The sequence below is a fragment of the Hippocampus zosterae genome, chromosome 12 (assembly GCF_025434085.1).
Source record: "Hippocampus zosterae strain Florida chromosome 12, ASM2543408v3, whole genome shotgun sequence".
Taxonomy (NCBI): domain Eukaryota; kingdom Metazoa; phylum Chordata; class Actinopteri; order Syngnathiformes; family Syngnathidae; genus Hippocampus; species Hippocampus zosterae.
Window position 1 is genome coordinate 332,247 of NC_067462.1, and position 19,818 is coordinate 352,064.

The 19,818-nt window shown below is 52.8% G+C and overlaps 1 protein-coding gene across 1 annotated transcript in view; it reads left to right on the forward strand.

Moving 5' to 3' along the window:
• Positions 1 to 19,818, forward strand: part of ttn.2 (titin, tandem duplicate 2) — a 174,926-nt gene that overhangs the window by 78,335 nt on the left and 76,773 nt on the right. Inside the window, exons 120-166 of the mRNA XM_052081957.1 lie at positions 74 to 213; positions 300 to 426; positions 795 to 937; positions 1,670 to 1,793; positions 1,879 to 2,145; positions 2,933 to 3,030; positions 3,134 to 3,302; positions 3,521 to 3,790; positions 3,959 to 4,225; positions 4,426 to 4,704; positions 5,055 to 5,463; positions 5,936 to 6,060; positions 6,138 to 6,404; positions 6,693 to 6,962; positions 7,242 to 7,541; positions 7,986 to 8,288; positions 8,436 to 8,623; positions 8,716 to 8,830; positions 8,915 to 9,202; positions 9,287 to 9,438; positions 9,518 to 9,665; positions 9,766 to 10,065; positions 10,560 to 10,847; positions 10,934 to 11,230; positions 11,331 to 11,517; positions 11,736 to 11,851; positions 11,920 to 12,219; positions 12,495 to 12,794; positions 12,891 to 12,996; positions 13,333 to 13,529; positions 13,626 to 13,931; positions 14,045 to 14,198; positions 14,263 to 14,387; positions 14,464 to 14,582; positions 14,726 to 14,906; positions 14,986 to 15,288; positions 15,377 to 15,838; positions 15,961 to 16,263; positions 16,351 to 16,507; positions 16,589 to 16,731; positions 16,805 to 16,923; positions 16,996 to 17,173; positions 17,274 to 17,558; positions 17,647 to 17,940; positions 18,030 to 18,329; positions 18,690 to 18,998; positions 19,324 to 19,541. Of these exons, the coding sequence (XP_051937917.1) occupies positions 74 to 213; positions 300 to 426; positions 795 to 937; positions 1,670 to 1,793; positions 1,879 to 2,145; positions 2,933 to 3,030; positions 3,134 to 3,302; positions 3,521 to 3,790; positions 3,959 to 4,225; positions 4,426 to 4,704; positions 5,055 to 5,463; positions 5,936 to 6,060; positions 6,138 to 6,404; positions 6,693 to 6,962; positions 7,242 to 7,541; positions 7,986 to 8,288; positions 8,436 to 8,623; positions 8,716 to 8,830; positions 8,915 to 9,202; positions 9,287 to 9,438; positions 9,518 to 9,665; positions 9,766 to 10,065; positions 10,560 to 10,847; positions 10,934 to 11,230; positions 11,331 to 11,517; positions 11,736 to 11,851; positions 11,920 to 12,219; positions 12,495 to 12,794; positions 12,891 to 12,996; positions 13,333 to 13,529; positions 13,626 to 13,931; positions 14,045 to 14,198; positions 14,263 to 14,387; positions 14,464 to 14,582; positions 14,726 to 14,906; positions 14,986 to 15,288; positions 15,377 to 15,838; positions 15,961 to 16,263; positions 16,351 to 16,507; positions 16,589 to 16,731; positions 16,805 to 16,923; positions 16,996 to 17,173; positions 17,274 to 17,558; positions 17,647 to 17,940; positions 18,030 to 18,329; positions 18,690 to 18,998; positions 19,324 to 19,541 (10,496 nt within the window). The remainder of the gene's footprint in view (positions 1 to 73; positions 214 to 299; positions 427 to 794; positions 938 to 1,669; positions 1,794 to 1,878; positions 2,146 to 2,932; positions 3,031 to 3,133; positions 3,303 to 3,520; positions 3,791 to 3,958; positions 4,226 to 4,425; positions 4,705 to 5,054; positions 5,464 to 5,935; positions 6,061 to 6,137; positions 6,405 to 6,692; positions 6,963 to 7,241; positions 7,542 to 7,985; positions 8,289 to 8,435; positions 8,624 to 8,715; positions 8,831 to 8,914; positions 9,203 to 9,286; positions 9,439 to 9,517; positions 9,666 to 9,765; positions 10,066 to 10,559; positions 10,848 to 10,933; positions 11,231 to 11,330; positions 11,518 to 11,735; positions 11,852 to 11,919; positions 12,220 to 12,494; positions 12,795 to 12,890; positions 12,997 to 13,332; positions 13,530 to 13,625; positions 13,932 to 14,044; positions 14,199 to 14,262; positions 14,388 to 14,463; positions 14,583 to 14,725; positions 14,907 to 14,985; positions 15,289 to 15,376; positions 15,839 to 15,960; positions 16,264 to 16,350; positions 16,508 to 16,588; positions 16,732 to 16,804; positions 16,924 to 16,995; positions 17,174 to 17,273; positions 17,559 to 17,646; positions 17,941 to 18,029; positions 18,330 to 18,689; positions 18,999 to 19,323; positions 19,542 to 19,818) is intronic.

A 19,818-nucleotide genomic window follows, 5' to 3' on the forward strand; every position in this document is an offset into this window, starting at 1 on the left:
CACTGGTGTCCCTGCACGACCATCTCTTGTTTGTCCCTTTGCACTCACGCTAACGTCTTTTCACGCGCCGCAGAGCGCGACATCAAGGTGGTGCGACCGCTCTACAGCGTGGAAGTCACCGAGACCGAGACGGCCAAGTTTGAGACGGAGATCTCAGAGGAGGACCTCCACGCCACCTGGAAGTTGAAGGGCGAGACCCTTCACCCGACTGCCGTGAGCTTTTCCTCGACCTTCGCCGGCGTCTTTTCTTGCGAGCGCCGTCTTGTGACGCCACCGGCTGCCTCGTTTTCATCCCACAGGATGTGGAGATCAAGGAAGAAGGCGTCAAGCACACTTTGATCCTCTTCAACTGCCGCAAGGACATGGCGGGGGGCGTGGACTTTGCCGCTGCAAATGCAAAATCATCCGCTCAGCTGCGCGTCAAAGGTGACCCAACGCGTGCGTGTGTGCGTGCGTCCGTTCGTGACTCGGCGAAGGGTCAAAAGGCGAAGATGTGAGCGTGAATGCTTGTTTGTGTTTCTGGGCCCTCCTATTGAATGTGTGTGTTCTGGCGAGGGTTGGGGAGCATGATTGGATGGGAGGAGCGTACCCTCTAAAGATGCGGAATACGTTTTGATCATTTCAAGTAGCCCAACATTCAGAAGACAGAGTCTCCAATGATGTACCCGGGGTTATTTTGGCCCACACGGTGCTGAGCGGGAGCTGTATTGCTGGCGTCCGGCCCAGTGGGCCTCCAGAGGACCTCTTTCGGGGACTTGTTTTGACATGCAGCATGCCTCCCTCTCGCCCCAAAGCCCGTGTGGTTGACCTGATGCGGCCGTTGAGCGACGTGGAGGTGACGGCCGGCGAGACGGCCACCTTCGAATGCGAGCTTTCCTACGAGGACATCCCCGTGGAGTGGTTCCTGGAGGGCGTCAAGCTGGAGCCCAGCGACCGGGTGAGTCTGCAGACTTCACTTCCTGCTTGTGTTGCTGCCGCCACTTTTTATATGTGCTGATGAGGCGCTGCTGGCCGGATGCCCAGCCAGCTGCGTTGCATCTGAATAGAACGGCGGCCACACAGCGGGTGGCGGGTCGCAGATGGCTTTTCACACATTGTCTTTTCTAACACCGTCAGGCACCCGCCCATAGAAAGCACTGCTAGTTTCCTTGGGGTTTTACGTGATCGGCCCTGCTCTCATTTTTTTACGTGATCGGCCCTGCTCTCACGTTTTGAACGCAGCACAGGAAAAACACCAAGTCATCCTGCCACACTTTATTTTCACCAAGGCGATAGTTTGGGGGGGGCCTCCATGAAAGGAAGCTTTTCTTTACCTTTTCAAAATTCACATGGTGTCAGTTAGCTTTGGGAGCCAGCTTGTTAGTTTTGAATCGGCGGGAAACTGCTTGGTTTTAGTTCCCTTCTTTTCCGTTTGGGCGTAACTAAGTCCTGGGTCAGACCCAGTCCTAGAAACCCCAGTTCTCAAACAACTGTTATTGGGCAACTGAGTTTACAATGTGTGTCATGCATGAAACAAACGTCAAGGAGGGTTCCATGAACAAGAACCAAGGTGTCATCACCATAATCGTTCTTCGAGTGGTGCCTTCAGTTCGAGGCTTTAGCCAGGAAAGAAAACAAATCACAAGCAGCATTCAAGGGCCCAGAATGACCTTCTCACTTTGACCTGCAGGTGGTACTGAAGTCGGAGGGCAAAGTCCATAGCATGACTCTAAGGGATGTTCAGCTGCATGAAGCGGGACAAGTCCGACTCACCACCAAAGACTGCCGGAGCGATGCCAGACTCATCGTCAAAGGTGGCCCATCGAAAGCCAAGTGGGGAGCTGCCCTCCTGTCCCGGATCGGTACTGAAAGTGCTTTGTTGTCGTTTGGGATGTACAGAGCCACCGGTGGAGTTCACCAAGCCGCTGGAGGACCAGACGGTGGAGGAGGAGGCCACAGCCACTCTGGAGTGTGAAGTCTCCCGGGACAATGCTGAGGTGTGCTGGTTCAGAGATGGGAAGGAGATCCACAAGACCAAAAAGTATGAGATGCTTGTGGACGGACACAAAAGGACGCTGCTCATCCACCGATGCGCCCTGGACGACTCCTGGACCTACTCCTGCGCTGCCAAAGAATTCAAGACCTCCTGCTTCCTCAACGTCGAACGTGAGTACCAGCACCCACTAAAGGAGAAACGCAACCTTTGGAGACCACTTTTGAGCAAGCTTTAAAAAAAAAACTTAGTTGACTCAATGCGGCTCACTTCCTGATCTCTGGAGGGAAAATCCTTTATGTTTCTAAGTCAGGTAGTCACCAAAATGGGAAACTCTGGGGTTCCACCATGACAGAATTCAGGATTCTCCCCTCTTTGTCAACACTGGAAGCAAGTACCTCGCCCACTTCCACAACTACTCAGGATCTAGAAAAGGGGTCCCAAACTCCGGTCCTCAAGGGCCACATCCCTGCCTGCTGCGACACAAATGCAAATGATCGGCTGAGTTTGAGATCCCCTGCTCTCAAACTATGCTTTTAGAACCCATTGAGAACTAGCGCCGAGGACTCAGTTGGGTTGAACTGGATTGAGTGGGGCTCACGTACTTTTCTCTGGAAGAAAGAGCTTTACGTTGGACTTTAAAAATTCACTAGGAAGGGAGAAGCTAGTTGGAGTTCATCGCGGGGAACTGGGAAACACTCGTCATGTTTCACAAAGGCCTTAATTTGAAGATCGAGCTGGTCTTATTGAATATCGGGAACGGGTGGGCTTCACGTCTCATTCTCTGGAGTTGAACGCTTTCAGCTTTCAGTTATTTATTGACCATAAAAAGCCAGGAGGAGTTCCACCTGGGTCTGTCCAGGAGATTCAGGCTTTCTTCAGGGTTAATGAGGAATTTTTCACAAAGCCCTGAGCTAAAGACTGAGGCTGTGTAACTTCTGTGCCCCCCCCCCCCCACAGCTCTGCATGCAGAATTTTCCAAGCCACTCCATGACTTGGAGGTGCCAGAGAAGGAATCTGCCAGGTTTGAGTGTGAATTATCCCGTGAGAATGTGAAGGTGAGCTCGGTCGCCAATGGGCCGTCATTGTTACCAGCCTCCATACAGTCATTGTCGTTCAACTTCATGTCTGACCATTTTCGTACCTGCTGCTTCCTCGCAGGTCCGCTGGTTCAAGGACGGGTGTGAAATCCGAAAAGGGAAGAAGTACGAAATTTCTGCTCTGGGACGCCAACACGTCCTTGTTGTGCACAAGTCGGTGATGGATGATGAAGCCGAGTATGAGTGCGACGCCAAGACCTCCAAGACCTCCGCCATGCTTACTGTTATCGGTAAGAAGAGCGGCGCTTACTCCAGTGGTTGTATTTACACCAATGCCACTTGTGGGGAAAAAAACAAAACAAAACAAACAAAGACTGACTTTGAACAAGTACCTCGATTGTGTCCAGCATAAAATATAGTAGTGAGCAGGTCTAAGTGTTCATGAACTCAGGAGAATAATGACAATGAGTGATGAGGTGTGGCTCAAGCTGGTGGTGGTCTCTCACAGAGGAGGAGGCCAAGTTCACCAAGAACCTGTCCAACGTGGAGGGAACAGAGACCGACAGCGTCAAGCTCATCTGCGAAGTCTCCAAACCCGAGGCTGACGTCATCTGGTACAAGGGCGACGAGGAGTTACCGGAGGGCGGCCGCTATGAGCACATTGTGGACGGCAAGAGGAGGATCCTCCTCATTCAGGACCTGAAGATGCCGGACGCCGGAGAGTACAACTGCCGGCTCAGTCCCAGGGTCAGAACCTCAGGAAACCTCAGGGTCAACGGTACGCACACTTCCGCTTCCTGTCTGATGGCTGTTTTTTCACAATCCATTGCTTCCTCAACTTGGGAATTTCATTCATTCGGCCACCAATCGACTAACTCCTTTCCACATGACTCACATGTTTTCTTGTCTCGTCCAAACTTCTGCTTCTTCTCCTCTGCTGTTCTAGAACTGGCGGCCGAGTTTCTCTCCAGGCCTCGCAGCATTGAGGTGGTCGAGGGCGAAAAGGCCGAGTTCACCTGCACCGTTTCCAAGGAGACCTTTGAGGTTAAATGGCAGAAGGACGCCGAGGAGCTGGAGGCCGGGGACAAGTACCAGATGATTAGTGATGGCAAGAGAAGGACTTTGGTCATCACGAACTGTGAGCTCAGCGACGAGTGCAAGTACCTGGTCGCGATAGGAGCCACCAGAGCCAGCGCCCATCTGACAGTGCTTGGTAAGGAATGTTGCTCGGGTTTTTCCTGGTCCAAATGAATGCCGCAATTGCAGTTGAAAAGGAGGCCGGTCAGATAACGCTTGTCATGGGCTCCCTAACACGCACCGTAATTTGGCGGGGCAGCCAGCTCCATATTTGATGGCCGCGTTGGAGCACTTTTTTCCATGAGGCTAATTTCAATGTCACCCGCGGGCCTGCAGAGAAGCTGAGGATCATCACGCCGCTAAAGGACACGGAGGCCGGCGAAGGTCAGGAAGTGGTCCTGAATTGCGAGGTGAACAATGAGGGGGCCAAAGCCAAGTGGCTGAAAAACAAGGAGACGGTTTTCGAAAGCAGCAAGTACGTGATGGGTCAGCGAGATAACATCTTCTCGCTGAGGATCCGAGATGCGCAGCAGGGCGACCGAGCCAACTACAGCATCCACCTAAGCAATCACAGAGGAGAACAGGCCGAGAGCTCCTGCGGACTTGTCGTCAAAGGTGAGTCCGGCTCGTGGGCCTCCCGCGGTAGCTTCCTTTAGTGTGCGAGAAATCCATGTGAGAAGAAACAGCACCTGAATGAAAGGAGAGTTGTTCTCGGGGCGATTGGGACCCGCTTTCCAATCCCGACTGATGTCCGCGGAGCCACTGTGAGCATGTTGGCATTGTCATCCATTCGAATGTTCCGCAACATGACTTGTATGCAGACAAAGCTGTCATTTTGGTTCACAGCAGTACCTGCACTTTTGTCACTTGGTTTGCTACCTTGCTATCGATGCAGATATTTCCGGGGAAGATATTTGACAACGTTCCCTGGGCCTAAGCTCACGTTCTGATGTTTGCGTTCGCAGAGGAACGTTTGAGGATTGTGGTCCCTCCGGAGGACGTGGACACGCAGGAGAAGAAGACTGTCAGCTTCTCTTGCAAGGTCAACCGCCACAACGTAACTCTGAAGTGGTTCAAGGCTGGCGAGGAGGTGACTTTCAGCAAGCGCCTCGTCTACCGGGTGGACAAAGACAAGCACACGCTGACCATCAAGGACTGCACGTTGGCGGACGAGGGCGAGTACACGGTGGTGGCCGGCGATGACGAGTCGAAGGCCGAGCTGATCATTAGCGAGGCGCCCGCCGACTTTGCCATGCACGTGAAGGACCAGACCGTCACCGAGTTCGAGGACGCCGAGTTCTCCTGCAAGCTGACTAAAGCGAAGGTCGAGGTCAAGTGGTACAGGGACGGACGCGAGATCAGAGAAGGACCCAGGTGTTTGGGCTTCACCACTGTTTGCACAGCCGCACTTGTTGACACTTGCTGAATAGCAGTCACATCTGCATTGGAAAAAAAAAATCACCTGTCGAAATTTCAAAACGAAAGGCCAAAAACAACATTTGTAGAGCTACCTCGAATGTCCGCCTTTTTTGAACTATTTCAACCCTTCCGACTGCAACTGTTCAGCTCATTCTCATTCCAAAAGCGTTTCCACATTTCAAAATAAGAGCAAAACATGCAGAAGTAAATCGGACATGGTTCCCATTCCAAGAATTCCCCAAATTTGACTTTTTTCACGCTTCAATTCCCAAATCCTCCCTCCAAAATTGTGACATGGGAGAGATATATTCCACAAGTCTCACATTTTACGTGTCAACAATTGAGCTCTGCTTCATTTCTTCAGTATTCACGCACACTTTCAACACCAAGCGTATTCTCTAATAACACATCTTCCGTCTTCTCCTAGATACACGTTTGAAAAAGATGGAAACATGTGCTACTTGCGCATCAAAGAGTGTCGACCGGACGACGAGTGCGAGTACGCGTGCGGCGTCGACGACAAACGGTCCAGAGCCAGGCTCTTTGTGGAAGGTGAGACCGGCGGGTGATGTACTGTTAGCGACTTCCTCCGAGCTCCGCGACCTCACGCCTGGACTTGCGTTCCGCAGAGACCCCAGTGGAGATCGTCAGGCCACCGCAGGACATTTTGGAGCCGCCCGGCTCGGACGTGGTGTTTGAGGTGGAGCTCAACAAGGACAGAGTCCAAGTCAAGTGGTTGAGGAACAACATGACCGTCGTGCAGGGAGACAAATACCAGATGATGAGCGAAGGGAAAGTCCACCGGCTGCAGGTCTCCGAGATCCGTCCTCGAGACCAGGGCGAGTACAGAGTGGTGGTCAAGGACAAAGACGCCAAGGCCAAGCTGGAGCTGGCGGGTAAGAGACCTTGAAAACGGTCATCGGCAACAGACGCACGTGTGCGTGTCAATCTGCTATTTGATTATGTTCTAATTTGAGATTAAATATCATAAAGCCAAGAATCCCAGTGACTCCAAATACCTTTCAGCACGTTTCAGGGTTGCCAAATGGATTCTTTTTAAATCTTGCGGCAACCTTCTCCACCTTTTCACGACCGCTTCTGTTGCTTGGATGAGATCTTCTTTTTGACTGGCTGTTTTTTTCTTTCCGTCTTCCTTCGACTACGCCCTGATCTTGCTCCTGCAGCGGCGCCCCAGATCAAGACCACTGACCAAAACTATGTCACCGACTCGGGGAAACCATTGGTCATGACGGTTCCCTACAGCGCCTACCCTCAAGCCAAGGCCGACTGGCTGTATAACAACTTGAGTCTGCCCCAGGATAGCGTCTACACTTCTCCCGACTGCACAGAGTACCGGATGAAGGACCCCAGAAAGTCTGACGAGGGTCGCTACAAGGTCATCATAAAGAACAAACACGGAGAGGGCGAAGCCTGCGTCAACCTGGATGTGATCGGTAGGGTTTTCCGTGGCTCCGTAACCGAGCAACCAGCAAAAACATGCCGCCAAATGTATGCCGACTTGGATTGCTTTTGGCCTGAATGCAAACATAGTGAATCGGTGATTGAGCGAATCGAGCAAATTGGGAAATATGTCATTTTCAGGAATATGCGGGAGGGGTGGGGTCTTGCGTGGGGTCAGGTCGTTTGGGGTGCATTGGCAGGCCTCTTTTTTTTCTTTTTCTTTTTTGGGCCGATCACATGAGGAATAAAACCTGTGTCTGTTCGGACCCCAGATGTCCCAGGGCCTGTGAAGAACCTGCAGGTCGTGGACACTGCTGACGGTGAAGTCAGCTTGACGTGGGAGGAACCAGAGAACGACGGCGGAAGCAAAGTCATCGAGTATGTGGTGGACAGACGGGACGTGAAACGCCACACATGGACGCTGGCCACGCAGCACGCAGAGAGCCCAGAGTACACCGTGACCGGACTCCAGAAGGACTCCATGTACCTCTTCAGAGTCTGCGCCCGAAACCGAGTTGGTAGCGGGCCCCACGTGGAAACGGACCAACCCGTCCAGGCCAAGAACAAGTTTGGTATGGGAGTCGTTTGAAGCTCATCTGAAGAATATTCACACCAAACTGCATGTTGTTCTCCAAATGCACAAAAGGATATGATGAGTCCGCACATTTCCACTGTTCTGCTCCCTGCGCATTTCGCCGCTGATTTAAACCGTTGCAAGGTCAGCATGTTCTCCTCATTCAGGAGATCCGAGCAGCTTGTTTCGGTCCCATGTGACCAAAATTACACCCCGTCCAAGTGAAGGCTAGGTTGATAAGCGCTCAGCTCATTCACAACAATTTCTTCCCCCGTGTTCCACGAGAGCGAGTTTCTGCGTGACCGCACCCTAGCCCATTTCCGGACCGACTCAAAACACTCCAACAACTTCCAGTGTCAGCGGTCGCAGGCAAACTCGACACAAATTGCATTCGCTCATTCCTTGCTGAGTTTTTGAGTCCGCTCTCGCCCGCCGTGTTCAGATGTTCCCGATCCTCCCCGTAACGTGACGGTGGGGAAGGTCTCCAAGTTTGGTTGCACCGTGTCCTGGGAGCCGCCCGAGTCGGACGGCGGCTCGCCCATCACCTCTTACGTCGTGGAGCTCCGTGACAGGACATCGGTCAAGTGGTCACCGGTCCAGGTGACCAAGGCCGACGAGCTGAGCGCCGTGGTCAATGACGTCATTGAGAATAAGGAGTACATCTTCAGAGTCAAGGCGGAGAACAAAGCCGGCGTCGGAAAGCCCAGTGCCGCGACCAATCCCGTCACGATCATGGATGCTATCGGTGAGTCAAAGTTTCGACTCGTTTTGGGCTTTCTTATAAGTTACACCTTTTCATTTGGGGTTTTTTTTAAGCTCCTTACTCTGAATTAGCATGTTCATTCGCGTCAATCGAGCCATCGCATTTCCACTCGACTTGTGCCATCCGCAGAGCGTCCCAGTCCGCCTCAAAACCTGGCATGGCAGAACCAGAACAAGAGCTCCGTGCAACTGAGCTGGGAGACTCCGCTGAGTAACGGCGGGAGCGTGATTACCGGATACATCCTGGAGCGCTGTGAGGACGGAAGCGATAAGTGGCTCCGCTGCAACACTCGCCTCTGCCCTGACCTCTTCTATAAAGTGAGATGTCTAGGGACACAATCAAAATTATTTGATGTCCTTATGGCGAATCGCTCTCACGAAAGCTGTTTTTTTTTGTTTTCTTCCTTCAGGTGTCAGGACTCCAATATGGAAGTTATTACAACTATCGAGCATTCGCCGAAAACGCTGCCGGAATCTCAGACCCATCCAATGTCATCGGACCCCTGCTGGCCGACGACCCGCACAGTGAGCTCGACGGGCAGAGCTTTTATTGCTTTGAGTTTGATCATCACTTGGGCTGACGTCACTTTTCTTCCCTCTCCTTTCCAGCCGGACCCACCATGGACCTGAGTGGTTTCAAAGACGGCCTGGAGGTGATTGTTCCGAATGCTCTCACCATCAGAGTCCCCATCACCGGATATCCTGTCCCCGTCGCCAAATGGACATTTGGGGAGAGGGAGCTGACCGGTGCCGACGAACGCATCAGGGTCACCACCAGGTCCACGTTTGCGGAGCTTGTGGTGACTCCCAGCGTCCGTCCAGACAAAGGCACCTACGCCCTGCAGCTGGAGAACGATGTCTCGTCCGTCTGCGGGGAGATCGAAGTCAATGTCATTGGTAGGAAACAGCAGATGCTCCGTTTGGCCAAGCTGAGCAAAATGCATCCGTACTAACGTTTCATTTGCCCCTCCGGCACTCCAGCCGCTCCGAGCGCACCGAAGGACTTCAAAGTTCCGGAAGTGACCCGGGAGCATGTTCGCCTGAGCTGGGAGCCTCCAGAGCACGACGGAGGAAGTCCTCTGACAGGCTACCAGGTGGAGAAACGAGAGGTTTCCCGCAAGACCTGGGTCAAGGTACAGCAGATCGAATGTTCTCTGCCGCGACATCGCCACCTAGCGCACCATACCGAGCCACCCGCCCTCGCTCCTTCAGGTGGCCTCAGGCATCCAGGATCTGGAGACGACCGTCACAGATGTGATTGAAGGCAAGGAGTATCTCTTCAAGGTCACAGCCTGCAATAAGTGTGGTCCCGGAGAGCCGGCCTACATCGACGAGCCTGTCAATGTCTCCTCTCCTGCCAGTGAGCAACCGAATCATTCATTTGTGACCTGAAGGACTGAAGAAGCACAACAGAACCCAAAGAATGCATATTCGTGACCTTCAAGCGGTTTGTCTTCCAGCCGTCCCTGACCCACCGGAGAACCTGCGATGGAGAGACAAGTCGGCCAGTGGGATTTTCCTGACCTGGGAGCCTCCCAGGTACGACGGCGGCAGTAGCATCCGTGGCTACAATGTCGAACGCTGCAAGAGAGGAAGCAATCAGTGGGAGCCCTGCGGAGACCTGGTCCCCGAACTCAAGTGCCAAGTCACCGGTCTGACTGAGGGCGAGTGGTATTCGTACCGAGTCCGAGCCCTGAACCGACTCGGAGCCAGTCGGCCCTGCAAGGCCACCGATGAAATCCAGGCTGTAGACCCCAAAGGTAAAGACCCGTGGAAGCTTTGCCCAATGGAGAGAGTTGTTCATGCAATCATGCTGTCTGGAAGCCTGTCCCAGTAGGTGAAAAACAATGTAGAGAGACCATCTGTGCTCACTGTGTCGCCGTTGCGAAATTTACATTTATATTCTTGCTTATCAAAATGGCCCCCATCGAACAAATGACAGATCCCGCAGCGATTTTTATGTATTTTGCCTACATTAAGTATGAACTGGCTAATCGTATACAAATGTTGGTTTTTGCAAAGGACACAAATATTTTCTGTAGAGGGAGACTAGCGGCACTTATTACTTAAGCTCAAAATGTTCTTGTCAAAAGTAAAGATGACATCTACATGATATTTGGAAATCATCAAATTAAAGCAATTGCATGTTTGGAAATTGAAAATGTGGAAAGAGTCCCCAAAATCAAGTTTCTTGGTATTTGAATTGATCACTCTCGTCCAAATTAATTGTTGTTCACGATGAACCCTTTTCCAGAGCCACCAGAGATCTATCTGGACGCCAAGCTGCTTGCCGGTCTGACTGCCAAAGCAGGCAGCAGAATTGAACTCCCCGCCGAGGTGACAGGCAAACCTGAGCCCCGGGTCAAGTGGACCAAGGCCGACCTAGTCCTCCAACCAGACGACCGAGTCAATATCTACACTACGCTGGGACACTCCACCCTCACCGTCTCCAAGACCAAGCGGGACGACAGCTCGACTTACATCATAGAGGCCACCAACACCTGCGGCCGGGCCACCGCCACCGTTGACGTCAACATTCTTGGTAGGGTGGGGGAGAAAATCGGGATTCTGTACTATGATGGTCTTTGGGCTGGATTAAAGTAAAAGTCATATTTCCTCCCGCCTCAGACAAACCCGGCCCCCCTGCGGCCTTTGACATTTCTGAAATTACCAATGTGTCCTGCTTCCTGGCCTGGAACCCGCCGCGTGACGACGGAGGCTCCAGAGTCACCAACTACATCATTGAGCGCCGCGCTGCCGACAGTGAGATTTGGCACCGGCTCTCGTCCACCATCAAACAGACCACCTACAGGGCGGTTGACCTGGTCAAGTTCAAGGAGTACATTTTCAGGGTCTTTGCCGAGAACCAGTTCGGTGTGGGCCCACCAGCCGAACATGAGCCCATTATCGCCAGATACCCCTTCGGTATGTCCTTCTCGTGACTCGGCTCAAGTTTTGGGATTCCTTACAGTTGTGTCGAACTCATTATATTTGCATTTAATCTTTTGCGGGGGCGTTATTCCAGACACCCCCGGTCCCCCTTACAAGCTGGAACCTTCGGACATTGCCAAAGACTCGCTGACTCTCAGCTGGTATGAGCCCGATGAGGACGGGGGAAGCCCGATCACCGGCTACTGGGTAGAGCGGTACGAGCCTGACCACGACAGGTGGATCCGATGCAACAAGCTGCCCATCAAGGACACAAACTACAGGTTGGTTGGGACAAAGGGAGTCTGTGCAACCTGAAATGATGCTTTAGCCTCAAAGATGTGGTGTTCTTCCACTTTAATGTGCCTTGCCTTCTACCTGGAACACTACTGTTGTTTGGGACTGGATTTGGAGAGCCAAGTACCTTTTTTTTCCCCAGGTGGTGCTTTGTGTAAAACGTTTGACAACCACTGGTCTATAACACAGATTTGTTTATCTGCAGGATCAAAGGTCTTCCCACAAGAAAAAAGTACAAGTTCAGAGTCCTGGCTGAAAATCTGGCCGGAACTGGAAAACCAAGCAGGGAAACTGAACCGATCCTTGTGAAAGATCCGATCGGTACGCCACTTTGGACTTTGTTGCCCAAAAGCTTTTCTTCCCAACTAAACTCCCCATGGGTCTTGTAGATCCTCCGTGGCCTCCTGGCAAACCGACCGTGAAGGATGTGGCCAAGAGCTCCTGCTTCCTGATGTGGACCAAGCCGGAGCACGACGGGGGCGCCAAAATCGATGGCTATGTCATCGAGATGCTCAAGAGCGGCACCACCGATTGGATCCGCGTGGCCGAGGGCGTCAGCAGGACCGAGTACTTCCTGAAGGGACTGATGGAGAAGCAGGAGTACTCGTTCAGGGTGCGAGCTGTCAACGTGGCCGGGGAGAGTGAGCCCAGCGAGCCCAGCGACCCAGTCCTCTGCAAGGAGAGACTCAGTAAGAGACACAAGTTAGCTGAGGCGGGACGAGGCCACACCCTAGAAACTGTTTGCCCTCTTCTTCCTTCAATGCAGTTTCCCCACTTGAATGCCTAAGATCATCCAAGTCATGTCAATAGCCGATAAATCCAACGAATTTTAAGATTCCATTTTTTCACCAGGAATTTTATTTGTCAATTTCTCTTCATATCGCTGACTGTCGTCTGATGAGTAGCCCGCTGTCGCAATTTTTCCATGTCGCATGACAAGCTCTTGATGCCACCCTCTGCACAGACACCCCTTCGGCCCCGCGCTGGCTGGAGGTCACCGGCATCAGCAGGAAGAGCGCCGAGTTGAAGTGGACCGTGCCCGAGCGCGACGGAGGCTCGCCCATCACCAACTATGTGGTGGAAAAACGGGACGTCCGGCGTAAAGGCTGGCAGGCCGTGGACACCACCGTCAAAGAGCTCAAGTACACGGTGGCGCCGCTCAACGAAGGCTCGCTCTATGTGTTCCGCGTGGCGGCCGAGAACGCCGTCGGCCTCGGGCCCTTCTGCGAGCTGGAGGACTCCGTGCTTGCCAAGGACACTTTCAGTGAGTTTAGCCGGTGGTTCAGCTGAGTCCGCTGTGGGATTGCTGGCTGCAGGGACGTTTAAAATGTTTCCGTTTGTTTGTTTTACCTTTTTCCAGCCACTCCCGGGCCACCGTACGCCCTCGCCGTGGATGCCGTGACCAAAAGATACGTGGACCTGCAGTGGGAAGCGCCCAAAAACGATGGTGGCAGACCCATTCTCAGGTGGGACACGCGACAAAACAAAGTGAAGAAACTTTGTGTTTTTATCCACCTCGACCTGCTCAAACAGTCGGCATTTTCAAATCTGGACTGAAAATAAAAAATATTCTTTCTTGCTTCTATTTTGTTATTGAACTCCGTTTTGTTGTTCAGCTGTTTATTTGTATCGTTTGATGAAACTTGCTTTTTGTGTTGGGACCTCATCTTGATTTTGAAATGTTCATGTATTCATTGTTTAGTTCTTTGCTTCTGTGAAGGACATTGCGGCGTTTACACGGTGTATGAAGGGTTGCCATGCCTTTCCTTTGACGCTCCACTGTTCTGCCACGAACCTGTCAGGTATTCTGTTGAGAAGAAGGAGAAGCTCGGAACCCGCTGGGTGAAGTGCGGAAAGACTTCCGGGCCGGACTGCAAGTACAGAGTGACAGACGTTATTGAGGGAACAGAGGTTCAGTTCCAAGTCCGCGCCGAGAATGAGGCCGGAATCGGACATCCAAGCGAACCCACCGAGATCTTGACCATTGAAGACCCAACAGGCAGGTTGACGGAAGCCAAAAAAAAACAAACCGGAATCCACGCGCGAGACGGTAGCTTTCTGTAAGATGTGAGGTAAAACGCCTTGCCTTTTGCAGGTGTCCCGTCGCCTCCCGTCGAGCTGCACGTGACGGCCGCCAGCCGGGACTTCCTGTCCATCGGCTGGAAGCCTCCGCAGAGGGACGGTGGTTCCCCCATCACCGGTTACCACATTGAGATGTGTGAGGCTGGGACAGAGAAATGGATGAGGGTTAACTCTCGTCCCGTCAAGGAACTGAAGTACACCGTGAAAGAAGGTGTTGTTCCCGAGAAGGAGTACGTCTTGAGAGTGAGAGCCGTCAACTCCGTCGGAGTCAGCGAGCCCTCCGATATCTCTGAGAACGTCGTTGCCAAAGATTCCGACTGTAAGAATGGGAGCATGGGCTATTAGCTTGCAGCGAGTGCTTTTTTGGGTGGGGAGGGTTGTGGCCAGGGGGTGGTTTTCCTGCTTCACGCTTGCTCTTGTTTGCATTCACAGGCAACCCTACGCTAGAATTCCAGACTCTGGACATAGTTGTGGTGGAGACAGAGAAGCTGCACATCCCGGTTCCCTTCAAGGCCGTTCCCTCACCCGAGGTCACTTGGCACAAAGACGGCAAGGAGCTGAAGGCCGACGACCGTCGCGGCTTCAGGTGGGTGTTCATTTCACTTGTGTTTGTGTGACTAGCGGCTGACAAGATTGTTTGTGCACACCAGGAAAGAGTATACTTGCTGTCACTTGGAGGTGGACAGTAGCCTTCACTCTGACGCGGGCCAATACAAAGTGACTCTGGAAAATCGTCTCGGCGCTGCCAGTGCCACTGTCAACGTCAAAGTCATCGGTAACCGAGCGGCCCATCCGCAGCACTCGACACGTTCGCCACGGGTTTCTTACCAGTCTCCAAATTGCATATCCAGGTCTTCCGGGCCCATGCAAGGAAATTGTAGCCTCCGAGATCACCAAGAGCTCCTGCAAGGTCTCCTGGGATCCTCCCGACTACGATGGAGGCACGCCAGTTACTCATTACATCCTGCAGGTCAGTACCACAGACAGTGATCAAGCCATTATGGTCGTTTGGGAAGCATTTGTTAGCCTGTGCGTACCACATGGGTTTTTAGATCCACAAACTTCCAGAAACAAGTGGTGTTTAGCCTAACTTGGTGATTGATACTGCTGCAGCGTCGTGAAGCCGGCCGGAGGACATATGTCAACGTGATGTCTGGAGAGAATAAAGTGAGCTGGAACGTCAAAGACCTCATCCCCAACGGAGAGTATTACTTCAGAGTCCAGGCCGTAAACAAGATTGGAGGAGGGGAGTTCATTGAGCTACGCAACCCTGTCATCGCCGAGGACCAGAAACGTAAGAAGCGACAGTTTGGCCCAAACGTGACACGGCGCTGTATCTTGTTGAAACCCATTTGCGTCTCATCTTGCATCAGATCCTCCTGACCCACCCGTGGATGTGGAGACCCACAATCCCACATCGGGCACCATAACACTGACCTGGAAGCCGCCCATGTATGACGGAGGTGCCAAGATCATGGGTTACATCTTGGAGCGGCAGCTGAAGGGCGAGGACCGGTGGGAGAGGTGCAACGACTTCCTGGTTCCGGTGCTTTCGTACACCGTTAGAGGGCTAAAGGAGGCACAGAGCTATGCCTTCAGAGTCCGAGCAGAAAATTCAGCCGGTGTCAGCGATCCGTCTCGCAGCACCCTGTTTGTCAAGGCCTTGGATGCAATCGGTGAGGGAAATTTGTGGGATGCCATGTTTCCGACTTGGGCGGTCACGTCGCCTCGGCTCTGATTTGATCCGTCCGCATTTGTCGTCAGATGCTCCGAAGGTCTTCCTGAGCGGCAGCCTTCAGTCTGGCCTGAACGTGAAGCGAGGCAGCGAGATCCGGCTAGAGGCTAATATCTCCGGCTCACCGTACCCTGAGATCACCTGGTTCTGGAACAACCAGGTGATCCGGCCTGAGCCGCTTCGTAGGAGGCCGGAGAGACCGCTGAAGAAGAAGGTGGAGGTGAAGAAGGAGGAGTCTGAAGGAGAGAAGAAAGAGCAGGACCTCGGAGAAGTGAAGGATGCAGAGGAGAAGAAGGAAGAGGTGGCAGAGCAGGAGGTGGAGGAGACGGACTTCCCGACAATCGGCGAGCGGTTGACCATCAACAACAGCAGGAGGGGCGAGTCCACGGCAGTTATCAAGGACTCACTGCGTCTTGACCACGGCGTCTACATGGTGAAGGTGGAGAATGACCACGGCGTCGCTTCAGCCACCTGCGAGGTCAACGTCCTTGGTGAGAGCGCGCCTCCTTCTCTTATGTCTCTAGTGCGGGGAGCGTCTCCTCCTCTGGTCACATACGAGTCTCGTGGAGGACTGCGGAGCTTCAGGGCCTAACGCTTTCCTCCCTGTTGTCAGACACTCCTGGACCTCCAATTAACTTCCGCTTCGAAGAGGTGAGGAAGAACTCTGTGATCTGCAAATGGGATCCCCCGAAAGATGACGGCGGCAGCGAGATCCTCAACTACACGCTGGAGAAGAAGGACAACTCCAAGACAGAGCTCGGCTACAGCTGTGTCACCGCCACACTTCGAGGATGTCGCTATCTGGTGCCCAAACTCATTGAAAAGAAGGAGTACATCTTCAGAGTTGTCGCTGAGAACAAGTATGGAGCTGGTCCGCCATGCATCTCCAAGCCTCTTGTTGCCAAGAATCCCTTCGGTGTGTAGAATTGCTCAAGGAATTGCCCCCGGTTCGCATGAGTTACCTGACAGTGAATCCTGTCATCTCGCCGTCCTTCATTCCCAGAACCTCCCGAGGCTCCAGAGAAGCCGGAAATAGATGATGTCACGGCCCACAGCATGCTGGTCATCTGGAAGGAGCCAAACGACAATGGCAGCCCCATCCTGGGCTACTGGGTAGAGCGTCGGGAGATCAACAGTTCCCACTGGGCTCGGGTCAACAGGTAGAGAGGATTGCCAAAAAGAACGCTGCATATGCGACTGCGTGTCGGCAGCTATGACTTCATCTTGAATGTGCTCGCCAGAAACATGGTCTCTTCCACCGAGCTGAATGTAGAAGGACTCGTTGAGGGCTTAACCTACATCTTCAGAGTGGCGGCCGAAAATCAGGCGGGCCCCGGAAAGTTCAGCGTGCCTTCAGATCCTAAAACAGCACAAGCCCCGATTCGTATGTATATTTTCCAGCTCGGAACGCGCTCGAGTCGGAGTAGCAGTCTACATTTTTGATCTTTGTTTTACAGTACCTCCAGGACCACCAAACCCCCGAGTGGTGGCAACCACTGACCACTCGATTGACGTTGAGTGGGATGCACCCGCTGACAATGGAGGCGGCGAGATCCTGGGATACCACGTGGATAAGGTGCATTCGGAGCTCTCTGAATTTAACAGTGTGAAAATGTCGATCTCGTGCTAATATCGTGCTGTTCCCCAGACTATTGCTGGTAGCAAAGACTGGTCCAGGTCTACAGAACGTCCGTGGAAGACCCGGGCATTTACGGTGTATGGAGTCCGTGAGGGAGCCAAGTACCTGGTCAGAGTCATTGCCATTAACGCTGCTGGAGAGGGCGCCGCGGGTTTCACCGAGTCAGTGTTCGTCAGGAATCCCGCAGGTCAACCAGAAGCCGAGAACGTGAAAATGTCGAACCAATGTCGAATGGGGTATGAGGCGACATTCGATTCTGACTGTCGGCGGCTGACTCCCTTCTGCAGAAATGCCTGCGGTGGAACTGGACATTTTGGTCAGGAACGGTGTGGTCATCAGAGCTGGCGAGACGCTTCGTGTTCCGGCGCTGGTCACCGGTAAACCCTACCCAACTATCACTTGGACCGTGGAGGATAAAAAACCCGACAAAGACCGCGTCGAGATCCTCACCGAAGGCAACAACAGCATTGTGTTCATCAAAAGCGTGCAGCGGAAGGACTGCGGCAAATATCTCATCTCGGCGTGTAACCCGAGCGGCACCAGGTCGGCCTTCACCCGGGTGGAGGTCATGGGTAAGTACACGGACGTCTAGGAAGATGGGAGCTGATGGATCCAAAATGTGGACAGACCACAATTTTTATTTTATGTTATTTTTTGTAGATGTTCCCGGACCAGTCACTGACCTGAAGCCAGTGGTGGTGACCAGAAAGATGATCTTCCTGAATTGGGATGACCCAGTGGACGACGGTGGAAGTGACCTGACCGGCTTCCTGGTGGAGCGCAAAGATGCCAAAATGCACACGTGGAGGCAGCCCGTTGAAACCGCCTCCTCCAAATGTGAGTGCGTGGGCATCATGGAGGGACAAGAGTACATGTTCCGTGTCAGTGCCAAGAACAAGTACGGCATGGGCCCGCCTGTCGAACTGGGACCCATCAAAGCTGTGGACCCACAAGGCAAGTGGCTAAGAGGCCTCCTTGGTGATTGTGTCTCGTGTCGACCATTCCGATCTCAAAAAAGTTTTTTCTCTTCACGATTTGCGCAGGACCACCGTCACCGCCTGAGAAGTTCCACTACACGGAGCGCACCAAGAATTCCATCACGCTAGCATGGAAGCCGCCTCGCAATGATGGAGGCAGCCCCATCATCGGCTACTTTGTGGAGAAGAAGCGTCAAGACAAGCAGGCTTTTGAGCCTTGCAACACGGAAATCTGCCCTAACTTGAGCATGGCGGTGGAGGGCCTCGATGAGGCCTGGATGTACGAGTTCAGGATCAAGTGCGCAAATCTGATTGGAGAAAGCGACCCGTCCTTTGCGCTGACCGTGGTCATCCAAGACGATGAAGGTACGCCAAGTCTGTGGAATATGGGTCAAAAGCCTCTGTTGTAATGCTGGAAGCTGAAAGATTTTTTACCTTGCCTTTGCGTTTATTGGCATTTTGGGGATATGATTTTGTTCTGAAAATAGACACAATTTCCATGCAAAAATACCTCTGCAAGGGCTTCGCAGATAGTCAGAAAAGTCAAGAATCAAAGCGCAGTCCAACGCTTAATCCAGTCTGCTGTTTCCTTCATTAAACGGGACCATGAGCCTTTCCCCGGGTTTCTTATTGGTTCTCATGTGTCAAATGACTTTTTATCTACGAACGGTGCCGCCGCAGAGTCAGCGATCAGCTGTCATCCCATGTTGTTCTCATCCCCCCCAGTGGCCCCCGAGATCCACATGCTGAAGATATTCAAGGGCGACAGCATCACGGTGAAAAGGGGCGAGCGCGTCGAGATCCCCGCCGACATCCTCGGCCTCCCCATCCCCAAAGTGGAGTGGTCCAAAGACGACGTGGTGCTGGAGAAGCCCACGGAAAGTCTGCTGATGGAGACGACGGTGACGGGCAGGATGAACTGCACGTCCACTCTGTCCATCCCCGCCGCCGAGCGCAAGGACCGTGGCAGCTACACCATCTCGGCCTCCAACAACATGGGCTCAGCCAGTCACACCACTTCTGTCATGGTGCTAGGTGAGCGAAACCTGATGAAACCACAAGAAAGGGTGGTCCCCTAATGTAAGAAAACAATCTCCACCGACGAAAGCCACTTCAACTGCTCTTGGGGGGTGAGATGATTGGATTGGCATTATTCGAGAGATATTTTTGCAGCTGACAGAGCAGAGCCCCCCAAAAAGACACGTTTCTATCAAGTGCGGAAAAATTGGACCGCATTCTTACCCCCCAAGAGAGCAGACTTTCGTGTACCTTCAACGGTGACATTCTGGATAAATGTATCAAATGAAAAGCTAACGAAGAAAAAACAAGCGACCCGACTAAACCTCATCTCTCCGCCCAGACCGGCCGCTTCCTCCCAGAAACGTGGCGGTGTCCAACATCAAGGCGGAGTCCTGCCAGTTGCACTGGGACGCCCCCTTGGATGATGGCGGCAGCGAGCTGACCAACTATATCGTTGAAAAGAAGGATGTGCTCACAGAGGAAGCGGAGGAAGAGGCACGGGAAGCGGAACCTCAGTGGGTGGAGCTCACCAACAGCATCATTGACAGGAAGTACCGGGTAGGTCCCGTGAGCACCTGGCTGGATCAAAGTCAGTCACTCCGTAGTGACGGATACCGCTCAGATCAAAGTCCCAATTTGACTCCTGTACTCTGGTCAAAGTCAAAAGCTCGCATTTAAAATGTGAATACAAAAGTGTCACTTCTCACCCTCAATCAAATACAATATCCATTTTGAGAACAAAACATGGGCATCGTCCTCACGCCTGGACTGTAACGCTCAACTCTGTAATACTACCCACTGAAAAAAATCGACTGCACTGGCTTGTGCTTTTTCA